Raw genomic sequence first — 16,407 nt, 5'->3', positions numbered from 1 at the left:
CTCAAATTTGACAGACTTTACTCATTTCTGAGTAGGTTCGGTTTTGCTGAAAACTGAGTGATTTTGTACGTGCGTGCAGCTGGTTTTATTAAATCAGGAAATGTTGGTAGATTTTTTAGTAGTTCTACCTTCATGTTAATGTATGCAAAGCATTTTTATCCACGTTTGAACTTTTGAAAATTTGAAAAATTTGAAAAAAAAATTCATTTCAAGTTTTTCTACTTCCTGCCTTCCAAAATTTTCTCCGAAAATCTGAAAAACATTGAAAAGTTCAATTGAAAATCACAACAGCTGAGCAAAATAATTTTGACAAATAAAAAAAAATGTAAATTCTTGTAGACAAGTTACTGCTATAAAATTTGCAGATATCAATGAATTTATTGATTTTTTTTTCTGAAGTTTCACGTCTTTTTCGGATCTGTGGTCCCAAAATTGAATATTTGTAAACAGATGAAAAAGCCATTTTCGAATTAAAAGAGAGTTTGTAGTTACGTTATACAATGTAGAATAAATAATTTACAATCGATTTAAAATGTTTTTTTTTTTCAATGAAAATTTAAATTGTTAGCAGTATTTATTATAAAATAAGCTTTGACATGAGAAGTAAATAAAGTAAAATAACAAAATATAAATTCATCACTTTCCGATCCTCCAATTTTTAACATGAATTTTATAGGGGAAAAGACCCAGGGAAACAATTATCAGAGTAAAATGTAAATTGAATATCAAAATAGTTTCCAATAAATCGCAGCACGCCATTCCACTCAACCACACCACAACAAGCGCATCAAAGTAACCACCGCTGAGCGCGCGCATATTTGCAATTGCAACACAACTTCCGGGCGCGGGGAATCCCAACTCTGCATTTTAGTAGCCTTTAGCCGGTCATTGCGATGCAGCAATGCTAAACTTTGTGCAAAGCTTTCCGCATCGGGGTTTTAAAGCTTCCGGGAAATTTTCTGTGGTCAGAGTCGTTGTTTTGAATGCCGGACTTGCGTTAGCTTTAGCAGCTGAAACAGTTGATTTTTGTTTATTTATTTTACAGTAAATTGTGGGTAATGAAAATAGCACAACATTATCAAAACTTAACTTCTAAAACAAATGCAATTTATCACATTGAGAAAGCGCCTTCCGGCTGTGTCATCAGTTGCTGTGGTCCACCGCCAACTGCGATTGACGCTGCTGCTGTCGGTTTCGCTGCTGCAGACTCACCACGCCGTCGTTGCTAAGCACGGTATCCATGGTGACGGTTTGGTTGTTTTTGTTGTGACTGCTGCTGCTGCCATTGGTGACGGCCCGGCGATTGTGATGCCGGGTGGAACTTCCGCCTCCACCGCTGACGTACATCATGCCGCACATGGCGCTGTTACGGCGGTTGCGGCCACCCCCCGAGCCCGGCCGGAAGCACCGAAACAGGTTCAGGAAGGCCTTCCGGAAGCCACCGCTCATGAAGCAGTACGTGATGGGGTTGCAGCAGGACGAGGAGTACGCCAGCAGCTGGAAGAAACTGATGGCCGTGTAGCCCAGGTTGTGGTACACGGTGCTTGGCCAGAACAGGGCCATCGTGTTGATGACGTAGAGCGGTGTCCAGCACAGGAAGAATTCCAGCACGACCACGAACAGCATCTTGATGATGCGCTTCTTGTTCATCAGACTCTTCTCCATGTTGGACCTGGCGCGTTTGTGAGAGAGGAAAGAGGAACAAATTAGCAATCGAAGCAACCCAGGAGATGCAATCAGGACGGTGTTTTAAATTCAATCCCAACTCGTTACCATCATGTCAACTCACTTCATGCATCAAAGTAGCCCGTGGGAAAAGCGGCAGGTGAAAGTTTATCAAAAGGTCGTAATCGGAGGGTAAAATTACTTCCATCCTTGAAGAAATTAAAGAAAGCTTTGTCGAAGAAGGATTTACCTAGCGAGAGGCAAGTTTCCCGCTGTTAAAACTCAAAGCCAACTGCGCTGGCTTCGTTACACGATTCTACTTTGTTTGCCCGTGGAGTAGCAGCAGGAAACTTTACGATTACTTGGATTAATTACACGCAAGAACGTTGGAGTTTTTTTTTAGAACTTTACTAATACTTTCAAAATAAATCACGAGGAAAAGCTTTCCGGTTAAAAATATTTTCGAAACTGGAAAATCAAGTCTGTTTTATAGAAATGGTAAAAAATCACCAAAAATTGGACAAAACTCTTGTTTTTAAATTATTATTTCAACTGTTGTTTCTCAACAAGAATTGGACTTAGAATAATGATCAATTTGAAAACTTTTATGTTGAAGTGGGTCCTAAAATTAAGCTTAAATTTGTAATATTATTGTTCACAACGATAAAGCCTATTTTTCTTAGTACTATGACCCTTTGAACGCTCGCAAAGGATTTAAAATGGATTTTTAATTCATTTTTAAAAATTAACTTCACGACACTTCTTGATAGAAAAGGTCCTACTTGACAGCTCGTTCCAAGGGGACCATAGTTGATCCATAAAAAAATGTTGTCTTGTCAATATTTTTCTTGAATTAAATGAAAAAAGTGATCAGAAATGATTTTTAATCGAGTTTTTTACCTTTGTACATAATAATTGACATAGGGCTTTAGTACCCAATTGTCTGGAAAATCGATTCCCGAGGTTAGCAAGGTACCGGCCAGGAGCCCCTTATCTTACTAGATATTATTACACGCTCATCTAAAGAGGAAAACATGGTATCTCCCGTGTTGGAATATTGTAACCGGATGAGAGTCTAGTGCTATCATACGTTTAATTACAGTTAAACAGCAAGATAAGCGTTGTGCAGCCATCCGGAATTGTGCGACCTTTATTGCTAATGCTAATGCTAATGCTAAAAATTGTCTGGAAAATCGATTCCCGTTATTGGTTTTTGACAATTTTGACCACTTTTCAAAAATAACAGTTTGAAAAAATGATTTTTGTACGGTTTTAGGAGAGACTTGCAGTCCTGAATTCCCAAGTAACATTTTAGGTTTTATAATAGCTGTTACAATCGCTGTAAAACGTATCAGCCAAAACCAACTTCAAAACAATTTAGCCGTTAAAACCCTCTTAAAACCCAAAAGAACCTTCGCACATAGGAGTTCAAGGCTTCACAACTGAATTCTAACAAGCTTCTCAAAGCCTTGATAAAATCTTTGTCAAAACCTTGTCAGGAGTTATGGAAAAATGACGTTTCATAAGTCTTCAATCGTCTTATGCTAAATAGGTTTTATTCTAGAACAAAATTAGTTTTCGTCTTGCCAAATAATATAATGATGACGTTTTGCAATTTGTTTGTCCATATAATTTTCCATACAAATTTGGCAGCTGCCCAAACAAAGGAATTTTTTGATCGATTTGGTGTCTTCGGCAAAGTTGTAGGTATGGATAAGGATTACACTGAAAAAATAAAACACGGTAAAATAAAGGTGAATTTGAATTTAACTTTCTGTCACTAAAACTTGATTTGCAAAAAACACCATTTTTATTTTTTTTATTTTTTAAAATGTATTAGGGAACATGAAATGCCAACTTTTCTGAAATTTCCAGGTTGTGCAAAAAATCTTTGACCGAGTTATGATTTTTTAAATAAATACAGATTTTTTCAATAAATCGAAATATTGGTCGCACAAATTTTCCAACATCATTTTTCAATGTAAAATAATGTTTCAGCCTTATAAAAAAAAAAAAAACGATCGATTTTGTAGTGAACTGCTCATTGCTATCTGATTTTCAAGACTCACTTAAAACTTTCATAAAACCTTATTGGAAGACAGTTGGATTTTATTTTCGCCAGGTTTTAAGTCCGAGGCATAAAACCTTGTTAGAACCTAATAATTAGCTTATGCTTTTTGGTTGCGGTGATTGCCAAAATAAAGCTTCTAAGCAATCAAGATGCAACCATAAAACCCTAATAAAACTTGGTGGAGGCTAGTTGGTTTAAAAATGTTACTTGGGTTCAGTGTATTTTAAAACTTCAAATTTCCTACCAGTTTATCTTGGACCACTTTTTGATCTGATGCATCGGCTTCGAGGTACAGAAATATTTGAATTATGAAATACATAAATATTTAAATAACTTACGTCCTTCTCAAACGTTATTCTCAGGATAACATGTCAACAAAGTTTCATTGATGTATCGGAGAGAGTCGAGTAAAAACGTACCTGATTATTTTCTGTTTTAAGCTAGAATTGCTCTTTAATTTAACCTTACACTGTCCAATTTTTTTTCAAGGAGATTACATAACATTTTCTGTTATTTTAACAGTATTTGTTATTGAAATGGCATGAATTTTGTTATTACCGTCTGCCCGGGTTATTTAATTTACAGTTGTTTTTGGTAGTTTTTGGCCTGTTCTACCACCTCAAATCATAACATTTTGTCTATCTAATTTTTGTCATGTTTTACAGCCACTTTTGCAATTTTTCGCTTGTTTTTCACATTTTCTGCTTAAAAAGGCAACATTATCATTTGAATTGTAAAAAATGAGTTGTGGCATAGTATCTGACAGTAGAAAAATTACTGCATACTTATTTTTACATAAAATATAGCAAATGTTAGTAAAAACATTGGCAAAGGCACATGAAACAAGTAAAACTTCCAACCCATTAATTTTCTAAAATTTTAAGAGTTCTCCTTTTTAATGCTTTTTAAAGATCAAAACTTGGTTAAAAATTGATTTTTGGCGATTTTTTAAATCGAAGCCCGTCTAAAGGCGGGGTTGGGTTGTAGAGGGTTAAGTTTAATAAAAAACTGTACCTTGAGAAAGGATTTTCTGATCGATTTAGTGTCTTCGGAATAGTTTTCTAGAAAAAAAAAAAACACATTGAAAAATACTTATTTTTTAAATTGGACCATTTTCACAAAAAATATGATTGTTCAAATAAATCATTTTTGAAAACATCGATTTTTGGAGATTGATAAAAGTCAAAAATAATTTGGCAGTGCTGCCAATTTTTCGGAAAATGTAAAATAATTTGAGTTTAGTGGTTATTTTTTACCTTATTTTAAGATGTAAATAAAATTTTAATTGAAAAGTACTTCACATACAATAAATTTGTTGAAGTCATAGTCTCCTTAAATTCATATTTTGTTTATAACGTGGCTTTGTTTACCTGTAGAAGTCATGACCAAGCTTGACCATCTCTAAAAATATTTTGTGGAAAATGGATTTTCAGAAAAAAATGTGAAGTTTTGGAGCCTAGGGGTGTCTTCAGAAGAATTGTTGCAAATGGAATAGGGCAGCTTTTGGTTTGGTTGAAAATCAGGGTGATTCACGATTTGGGTATTTTTGAAAATATAACTTTTCATTAATATTTTTGGAAATGTTTTTGACTTCTGGAAAGTTGTTAGGCTTGCCAATTCAAGCAACTTTGTCGAATACAACAACATTTTATATCGCAATCCACGCCTTCTACGACTAAATTAAGAGACAAATCAGTTTTCTACCGTAGCAACTCAGGGTTAAGTTTTTGACTTCGGAGCTCTCAAAAACAAACATTAAGTTTTTTTGACAAGTTAAATTGAAAAAATCTCAGCGGGGTCTTACTTTCAACTGGAGATATCTTCGTTTGAAAGTGTCTTATTTTCAAGGAAAAATTTACCACCCTAACAAAATTCGAACGTTGTCCACACTTGGTCAGAAAATCCCCCTTCAAGATGATGAAATGTATCGCAATTTTGGTGAGGTTTCAAAAAATGTCTGTTACCCCTTTAAATTGAATTGATACAGAACTTTGCTCCCTCTTTTTCATGGCTTGCTACGGTTATAACACCCAGCCTCATCTTGACATTTTCGCAGACGATAACTTTTCGTTTGTTTCTCAGTTTCGTTTTCGGTTGTAAAAAAGCCGGCACCAAATTTTGCCATCTCACACACCTGTAGGAGTGCACTCCCTTGGCAGTAATTAACAACATTAGCACCTCGCGGAGCCAATTTTGGGCGAAATTGTCTTCTTTCCGTGCACAACAACTTTTTTTTTCTTGCGCCACCAGACGACGCGCGGAAGAAAATTCAAATTTATGGTAGTTTTGGGACGACCGAAAACAGAAAATCCAAACACGTACGTTGTCCGACGACGAACGCTTGAAAGCTTCGTTCTAAAATATGCAAAGATATTGTGCACTAACGAACAACGTGAAACGAACTTCATTACGGAGCTTCATCCGCCCAACCTTGGTCCAACTGAACAACACAAAGTAGCCCGAGTTGGGGTTCAGAGCTCATCGTGGCAGGCCATGGGGGAAAAAAAAAGTGCGAAGCTGATGAACTTTTTATTGTGCTTTTTCGTTTGCGGGTCCCAAATTGAAAGCACTTTCCGAGCAATCAAAGCAAGCTATGCGTCTCCATTAGAGTGCACTGTTGGAACTTTCATGCTTTTTTTTATTGTTGTTAAAATGGAAACGCATGGTTGCGCTTGACAGCTTGAGCGGGGGTTGCTTTGATGTGTTACTTGCTTGTTAAAATTTGCGTTGAAATTTAAATTTGATTGAGCACACAATTATTCACGCCGGTTGATCATCAAATCAATTATAAAATTGCCATTCAAATGTCAAAAATCGTGCGGTTACTCATCAAAAAATTTCCGCAAAACTCCGGGAACTGGTGTTAACCGAGGCAAATGTGGCGAAATCCCAACCGCAGCTTTGCGGTCGCAGCAGGCTGTATTTTTATACCCGCGCCAGTTCGATTGCACACACGGTCTACTGGGATTAACGCGATTGCCGGGGAAATCATCTGCCGGATGTGGATAAACGTTGGGCGATAAAATACATAAAGCTAGCGGTCGAAAGCCACAGCCAGTGTAAATTAGTTGGGCTTATTTTGATTTTCGAGGTAATTCGTGTTTCGGAAAACATTTGTGGTTGGGGGATTGGGTAATTTTATCTTCACGATATTTTTATAGTTCGCATAACAAATTTACAAGGCTAGAGTTTTTATTTCAACTAGGAATTTTCTAATAAGTTTTTTTTGTTTGTTTTCTTACTTTTTTGTTTACATTTATTACATCCTTTTTTCAAGTTAATTATGTTCTATTTTTTTTTCCATAAACCACGTGACTTATTGTCCTACCTCTATCTATATCGTGATTTTTTTATACAAAAAAATAAAAACTTTTTACATGAACAGCAAATTTCTGAAAAATATTTTTTTTATTATATTATATTTCTTATTCTTAAAATAATTTCATTTCTTTTAATGTTGGTTAAACTCATGTTTAGTTTTTTTTATTGATTAAATATAACTTTATTTCAGTTTAAAATGTCCCATAAAAAATAATTGCCATGAATAATTCTCATAAAAAAATAACATTTTTGCTGAAAACTTTTTAGGCTGCCAATAATAAAAAAGACCTCATGGATATCCCCTGACTCGAATCCTTTGGTGAAAAATTAATAGCTGACCCAAATTTGAGCAAAATCATTTAAGGTCAAGGGTCTTTAAACATCGTCAAAATTGATGGAAAAAAAAATCTTTTCATACAAAAACGTCTTCTTTAAATCGCTGATAACTCGTCAGCGTCAGCTCGGATCATTTTGCGGTCTTCGATAAAATTGTTTGTCATACAATTTTGCATAAGGGACCATGCATAAGAGCAGTTCTCTCAGATTTCGGTCATTCTTTTTTTGTATTTTTTAATCCGACTGAAACTTTTTTGGTGCCTTCGGTATGACCAAAGAAAACATTTTGCATCATTAAATTCTCCATATAATTTTCCATACAAATTTGGCAGCTGTCCATACAAAAATGATTTATGAAAATTCAAAAATCTGTATCTTTTGAAGGAATTTTTTGATCGTTTTGGTGTCTTCGGCAAAGTTGTAGGTATGGATATGGACTACACTGAAAATTGATACACGGTAAAAAAAATGTGGTGATTTTTTTATTTAACTTTTTGTCACTAAAACTTGATTTGCAAAAAAAAACACTATTTTTATTTTTTTTTAATTTTGATATGTTTTAGAGGACATCAATTGCCAACTTTTCAGAAATTTCCAGGTTGTGCAAAAAATCTTTGACCGAGTTATGAATTTTTGAATCAATACTAATTTTTCAAAAAATCTAAATATTGCTCGAAAAAAAATTTCAACTTCATTTTTCGATGTAAAATCAAATTTGCAATCAAAAAATACTTTAGTGAAATTTTGTGCACCGTTTTCAAGTTAAATCCATTTTTAGGTGACTTTTTTGAAAATAGTCGCAATTTTTCATTTTTAAAATTAGTGCACATGTTTGCCCACTTTTAATTTTTTTTTTGAAAAACTGAGAAAATTCTCTATATTTTGCTTTTTTAAACTTTGTTGATACGACCCTTAGTTGCTGAGATATTGCCATGCAAGTGTTTAAAAACAGGAAAATTTATGTTTTCGTCTCACCCTAACATCCCACTATTTTTAATGTCGACATCTCAGCAACTAATGGTCCGATTTACAATGTTAAAATATGAAACATTCGTGAAATTTTCCGATCTCTTCGAAAAAATATTTTAAATTTTTTGAAACCAAGGCAAACATTTCAAAAGGGCGTAATATTGAATTATTTAATTATTTTTATTATTATTTATTATTATTTTGATTTATTTATTTTTTTTTCAGTCTTGAAAATATTTTTTCCGGAAAGCTCGTCCAATTTCCCATAAGTTTGTCTTTGACCACATTTCAATTGGATGTATGGGCTTACAGAAATAGGCTAATTTACTATCCAGGTTACTATACTACACTGCAATCAAGTCTGTCATATAGAAATTGCCAAAAACCATCAAAAAAACCTTTTTTGCCTTTCTTACTAAAGAAAGGTATAGGTTTTACTTTAAGCCAGGACGTCATTTCCATCTTCGTAAATATGTCGATTCAGCATGAATTTTAATCGGAAAAATCGCCAAAAAATCACACTGCATCAATTTTTGACGCTCTATCGATTCACCTTGACAGAACTCGTCTATCTCAAACCCTCGAATTTTGAGAAAATAAATTTCGTGGAGGTCGAGTGATGTTCGTATGTGGTAAAATTTTGCAAAATTTTGTGTCGCGCCGTTCTCAGCTCCCATAAATCCGATTTCGATTCTTCTAAATGCAGATGAAAGCTAGTGTGCTGAACCTGGGCGAGTTGCCGCGCAAATTTCGAAATATCCATCTGTTTTCGGATGTGGCCAGACTTTTCCAGAAAATACACAGTTTTCAAATGAAAATATGGTCAAAATTTGTCATTTTCATTTCTTTTATTTATCTCAAAAAATGCATTTTTCGAGCTCTACAACCTCCCAAATTTTCATCCCGATTCATAATTTGGTTCTCGAGTTAGAGCCGTTTGATTAACCTACCATAAACAAAAAAATCCCTTAAAAAAGGTAAAAGCCCACCTGGTGACCTTTGCCAACATTTTTCGTTTCTAATTTTATTCGAAATTTCTTTCTACATTCATAGTACAGACCATGAGTGAGCATCTGAAACAAATTTGACATCTATCGGCAATCCGGATCAATTTTTAGAACGATTTACTTTTTGCCTTTCTTACTAAAGAAAGGTATAGGTTTTACTTTAAGCCAGGACGTCATTTCCATCTTCGTAAATATGTCGATTCAGCATGAATTTTAATCGGAAAAATCGCCAAAAAATCACACTGCATCGATTTTTGACGCTTCGTCGCCAAGTCGACAAGTTGTCAAGTTGAGCTTCGAATACTGGCGCGAGAATGCTGGCGCATATATGTTTTGCTCGACTTATACTCGTTTGTAGTAGCTTGTCTACCGATGTTTCGTTCAACATGACATAGGATATTCATCCTGCTACAATCCATTTGTTTCCCGTTTGCTCCTATAATCGCTTAAAAGTAGATTCCATTTTTTCGTGATTTCATAAGTTGATTGAACAGGGTGCAATTTGGCGCCCTCAGCAGGGCCCAAGAGAAACATTGCATTGCTCTATAACTTGTTCCGTTTTGATGATTCTTTCCTCTTTCTAGATGTTGCTACGTTTCTGGGTCGCTGTTCGTTTTATGCATCGCTAGCATACAATGACCGGTGTAATGGTATATCAGGGTCCGGTCTGAGTTAGAAGTAAATAATTTTTGATCGCTGCGATAATTAAATTTATTGTGGCTGGAGTGGCTATTTATTGCCATATCATCAAAAAAATAAACCTGCAGTAGGGGTGAAATTAGGTCAAAATTGATTTTTTATGGACTTTGCAATTTCTCAGTCTTTTCAATGAAACTTGATCCTGTTTGAAGGGTTTTGTAGGAGACAACTCAAATAACGTTTTCTGAAAATGTCACATTCTTTATATGTACGGTTAAACATATTCTTTTGGTGAAAATTGCGTTTTTTATTTCTTTTGGAAAACATATCATTTATAATACTTTGCTTTCGTCATATTCTTTTGTGCTGACGTTATAAATAAACAAAGTCGATGTTATGAATTGAAAGAAGTTCTATCATTGTTATATTCTTTAGTAAGAAAGGCTCTATCTCACCCCAGGTGGGATTAAATCGGGTTTTTTACATTTTTATTTTTAAACCCGTTGTAACTTCACAAGGATTGGACTTAGGACAATGGTCAATATGTACCCGAGCAGACGGAAATAACTTGGGAATAACATTTTTTGATATTTGAAAATACTAGGCAAATAACATTTTATGTTATTTATAACAAAATTCGTTATTCGTCGTTATGATTTTTTTGTTATTGGATTGTTATTGTAATAACAGACTAATAACATTTTCAGTGATTCTACGAACTAATCTTTGTTATTATTTTTTGTTATTTTAACAACTAATCCGATAATCCCAATAACAGTTGGAGTTATTCTTCCATAACAAAAAATGTTATTCTCGAGTTGTTTTGGCGTTCAACCAATATCAGACCAAAAACAAATTTTGTTGTGATAACATAAACTGTTATTAAATCCTTATGCAAAAATGGATTTTTCAAGAAGATTCCATAACACTTTCTGTTATTTTAACAATATTTGTTATTGAAATGGCATGAATTTTGTTATTACCGTCTGCCCGGGTAGACTTTTATGTAAAATTGTCTGGAGAATTGATTCCCACTATCGGTTTTTGCGAATTTTGATGTTTAGAGCACTTTGGAAAAAAAACAGTTTCAGCAAATGATTTTTGTATTTTTTTTAGGTAAGTTGCTCCATCCTGAATTTTTCGTGAGTCGTTTTGTAACATCTTAGGCTATTTGCACAAAAATTTTGAACGAAAAAAAAAATCGTGGGCTCACCTTCAAATTTGACTTTTAAACTTAAAAATCAAAAAATCTCATAAAAGTGGAGTGTTGCCTTCCTCACTGAGGTAAGGCTATAATCATGCTCTAAAATTGAACTTTTTATTAAAAGCTCGAAAACCCAGCTTGATGTATACATATCGACTCAGAATCGAAAACTGAACAAATGTCTGTGTGTATGTGTGTGTGTATGTGTGTGAGTATGTGTGTGTGTATGTGACCAATAATGTCACGCAGTTTTCTCAGCACTGGCTGAACCGATTTTGACCAAACCAGTCGCATTCGACTTGGTTTAGGGTCCCATACGGTGCTATTGAATTGTTTGAAGTTTCGATAAGTAGTTCAAAAGTTATGTATAAAAATGTGTTTTCGCATATTTTCGGAAGATGAATAAATGGCAGTAAACTGAACCAAACATCATCATCCGATCCATCGTTGGTTAGGTAATTGAAAGACCTTTCCAACGAATCTACAACATTGAAGATCTGGCAACCCTGTCTCGAGTTATAACCACTTAAGTGATATTTATGTACTTTTTTGTAGCCGGATCTCACTTAAATGTATGTAAACAATGTCCGGATCCATCATCCGACACATCGTTGGTTAGATAATTGAAAGACCTTTCCAACGAATCTACAACATTGAAGATCTGGCAACCCTGTCTCGAGTTCTGACCACTTAAGTGATATTTATGTACTTTTTTGAAGCCGGATCTCACTTAAATGTATGTAAACTATGTCTGGATCCATCATCCGACCCATCGTTGGTTAGGTAATTGAAAGACCTTTCCAACGAATCTACAACATTGAAGATCTGGCAACCCTGTCTCGAGTTATAACCACTTAAGTGATATTTATGTACTTTTTTGTAGCCGGATCTCATTTAAATGTATGTAAACAATGTCCGGATCCATCATCCGACACATCGTTGGTTAGATAATTGAAAGACCTTTCCAACGAATCTACAACATTGAAGATCTGGCAACCCTGTCTCGAGTTCTGACCACTTAAGTGATATTTATGTACTTTTTTGAAGCCGGATCTCACTTAAATGTATGTAAACTATGTCTGGATCCATCATCCGACCCACCGTTGGTTAGGTAATTGAAAGACCTTTCCAACGAATGTACAACATTGAAGATCTGGCAACCCTGTCTCGAGTTATAACCACTTAAGTGATATTTATGTACTTTTTTGTAGCCGGATCTCATTTAAATGTATGTAAACAATGTCCGGATCCATCATCCGACACATCGTTGGTTAGATAATTGAAAGACCTTTCCAACGAATCTACAACATTGAAGACCTGGCAACCCTGTCTCGAGTTATAACCATTTAAGTGATATTTATGTACTTTTCTCACTTAAATGTATGTAAACAATGTCCGGATCCATCATCCGACCCATCGTTGGTTAGGTAATTGAAAGACCTTTCCAACGAATGTACAACATTGAAGATCTGGCAACCCTGTCTCGAGTTATAACCACTTAAGTGATATTTATGTACTTTTTTTGTAGCCGTATCTCATTAAAATGTATGTAAACAATGTCCGGATCCATCATCCGACCCATCGTTGGTTAGGTAATTGAAAGACCTTTCCAACGAATCTACAACATTGAAGATCTGGCAACCCTGTCTCGAGTTATAACCACTTAAGTGATATTTATGTACTTTTTTGAAGCCGGATCTCACTTAAATGTATGTAAACGATGTCCGGATCCATCATCCGACCCATCGTTGGTTAGGTAATTGAAAGGCTTTTCCAACGAATGTACAACATTGAAGATCTGGCAACCCTGTCTCGAGTTCTGACCACTTAAGTGATATTTATGTACTTTTTTGAAGCCGGATCTCACTTAAATGTATGTAAACTATGTCCGGATCCATCATCGGACCCATCGGTTAGGTAATCAAAAGACCTTCCAACGAATCTACAACATTGAAGATCTGGCAACCCTGTCTCGAGTTATAACCACTTAAGTGATATTTATGTACTTTTTTGTAGCCGGATCTCATTTAAATGTATGTAAACAATGTCCGGATCCATCATCCGACACACCGTTGGTTAGATAATTGAAAGACCTTTCCAACGAATCTACAACATTGAAGACCTGGCAACCCTGTCTCGAGTTATAACCATTTAAGTGATATTTATGTACTTTTCTCACTTAAATGTATGTAAACAATGTCCGGATCCATCATCCGACCCATCGTTGGTTAGGTAATTGAAAGACCTTTCCAACGAATGTACAACATTGAAGATCTGGCAACCCTGTCTCGAGTTATAACCACTTAAGTGATATTTATGTACTTTTTTTGTAGCCGTATCTCATTAAAATGTATGTAAACAATGTCCGGATCCATCATCCGACCCATCGTTGGTTAGGTAATTGAAAGACCTTTCCAACGAATCTACAACATTGAAGATCTGGCAACCCTGTCTCGAGTTCTGACCACTTAAGTGATATTTATGTACTTTTTTGAAGCCGGATCTCACTTAAATGTATGTAAACTATGTCTGGATCCATCATCCGACCCACCGTTGGTTAGGTAATTGAAAGACCTTTCCAACGAATCTACAACATTGAAGATCTGGCAACCCTGTCTCGAGTTATAACCACTTAAGTGATATTTATGTACTTTTTTGTAGCCGGATCTCATTTAAATGTATGTAAACAATGTCCGGATCCATCATCCGACACATCGTTGGTTAGATAATTGAAAGACCTTTCCAACGAATCTACAACATTGAAGACCTGGCAACCCTGTCTCGAGTTATAACCATTTAAGTGATATTTATGTACTTTTCTCACTTAAATGTATGTAAACAATGTCCGGATCCATCATCCGACCCATCGTTGGTTAGGTAATTGAAAGACCTTTCCAACGAATGTACAACATTGAAGATCTGGCAACCCTGTCTCGAGTTATAACCACTTAAGTGATATTTATGTACTTTTTTTGTAGCCGTATCTCATTAAAATGTATGTAAACAATGTCCGGATCCATCATCCGACCCATCGTTGGTTAGGTAATTGAAAGACCTTTCCAACGAATCTACAACATTGAAGATCTGGCAACCCTGTCTCGAGTTATAACCACTTAAGTGATATTTATGTACTTTTTTGTAGCCGGATCTCATTTAAATGTATGTAAACAATGTCCGGATCCATCATCCGACCCACCGTTGGTTAGGTAATTGAAAGACCTTTCCAACGAATGTACAACATTGAAGATCTGGCAACCCTGTCTCGAGTTATAACCACTTAAGTGATATTTATGTACTTTTTTTGTAGCCGTATCTCATTAAAATGTATGTAAACAATGTCCGGATCCATCATCCGACCCATCGTTGGTTAGGTAATTGAAAGACCTTTCCAACGAGTCCAAAACATTAAAGATCTGGCAACCCTGTCTCGAGTTCTGACCACTTATAATGCCACTTATGAGCCCTTGAGTGATATGTGTGTTTTTTTGGATCAATTTTGTGTCCAAACCCATCATATTACATATCACCCATTGTTGGAAAAGAGTGAGGAAGGTACCAACCACATAGGTGGATTAAGTTAGTTTTTTTTTGTTTTAGTGTGCGCAAAAAAAAAATCAAAAATTTAAAAATTTTAATGAAAATAGAAGTCAAATCAACTTAAAACAATCTTAAAAGCATTTGTCTGTGTTGATATTTATATTCAACATGTTTGGGCTGGTTTTTGATTCATTTCGAAATAAAACCATGGCTCGTAAATTATTTTTTTTAAACTTTTTATCATTTTTTTTTTGATTTTTTGTTACGAGATGTGGGAGAAGGGGGGGGGGGGGTTATTTGTCGAAATTTTAAACTTTACGTTACGTGAGAAAAGTATGCTCCTTTATAAGTTTTATGAAAACTTATTTTATATATTAATCCAATTTTTTAGTATAAAATTATTTTAAAAAAACAGCATACCTTGAACAAAAAAAAATATGATGATGAAATATTTTGTTTCTCAAATAAATATTTTTTTAAACAGCGAACTTTTTAATGAGAGTTTTTAGAGTTTTATTGTAATAGTTTCTATCTGGGTGCTGAATAGTGGTTCGCAAAACGGCCTCAATTTGGAACTGTCAAAGTGGAACCAATTTACTGTTCGCCAAAAGTAAAAAGTATTGTCATCGATCATTAAAAGTAGTTTTTTGCCAGAATAAAAATTTGTGGCTTTTGAGGACCTGGAGTCAAGAAATCTTGAGAAAGTTGAAGTCGGGATAGTCATTTTTATAATTATGAATTGAAATTGTTTATGGAGTCGATGCGTTCAATCCAGAAGCTGTCCTAATTGTTTGATTCCGTTTGAAAACCTACTGGTTTAGTGTAAATCTTCTCTGTTTTTTGGATCAGCTTCGCTAGAATTAGCGATGTTTTTTCGCTGGACCAGGAAAAGCTGCAGGATTCCAAAATCAGCCAGGGAATTTATCTGCGACATCGCAGAATGACACTCTCGCCGCAGTTCTTCGTCACCCGTAAAAAAAGAAAAACCTCTCCTAATCGATTGAAACTTGAAAACATTCACAATTTTCCAACAAAAAAAGTCAAAAACAAGATAAAATAAAGCCACTGACACTGATTATAAAACAGCTCATTTACCAGTAAGAAAAAAGTCATGCTTGAGCTTGAACAGCCTCCTACTTTGTAGATGTAAACAAAGTGGGATCATTCGAAAATCACGTTACGCATTCTCTCTATTCATCACCCAGGTTTCTATAAGGAAGGGAATTTTTATATTTAAAGAACCTTTTTTAATAAAAATCTTAAAAATTGTTCTTAAAACATTCAATGTCCATTTGTTCGATATTATCAAAAAATCTTTTTTCCTTATGTTCAAATAACTTTGTTACTGGATCTTGCAATAAAAAAACAAAAAGATATGCATATTTTGAGAATCTAACTATTTAAAAAAAATATGGAAAAATTTAAAATCGGGATTTTTTTCTTCGTGTAACTTTAGTATTTTTAAAAGTTCTAATCACAACCTACAAGTTTGCCAAAGACACCAAATCGATCAGAAATTTTCTTGTATGACCAGCTTGAAAAATTGTTTGGATACTTGTTTGAGAAAATGTCATAATAATGATAATGATAAGTGGCATTTTTGATTTTGAGAATGAATAAAGTTTTTTTTTTAATTAAAATAAACTTGTAAGAAATGT

At 34.7% G+C, this 16,407-nt stretch overlaps 1 protein-coding gene across 1 annotated transcript in view; it reads right to left on the bottom strand.

Moving 5' to 3' along the window:
- The window catches only part of LOC120415088 (cholecystokinin receptor type A-like), a 30,877-nt gene continuing 14,470 nt past the window's right edge, over window positions 1-16,407 (bottom strand). Inside the window, exon 5 of the mRNA XM_039576504.2 lies at window positions 1-1,672. Within this exon, the coding sequence (XP_039432438.1) occupies window positions 1,144-1,672 (529 nt within the window). The 3' untranslated portion in view covers window positions 1-1,143. The remainder of the gene's footprint in view (window positions 1,673-16,407) is intronic.

Source organism: Culex pipiens, chromosome 1, assembly GCF_016801865.2.
Source record: "Culex pipiens pallens isolate TS chromosome 1, TS_CPP_V2, whole genome shotgun sequence".
In the NCBI taxonomy this organism is placed as follows: Eukaryota; Metazoa; Arthropoda; class Insecta; order Diptera; family Culicidae; genus Culex; species Culex pipiens.
This window is presented reverse-complemented; position numbering and strand designations above follow the sequence as displayed.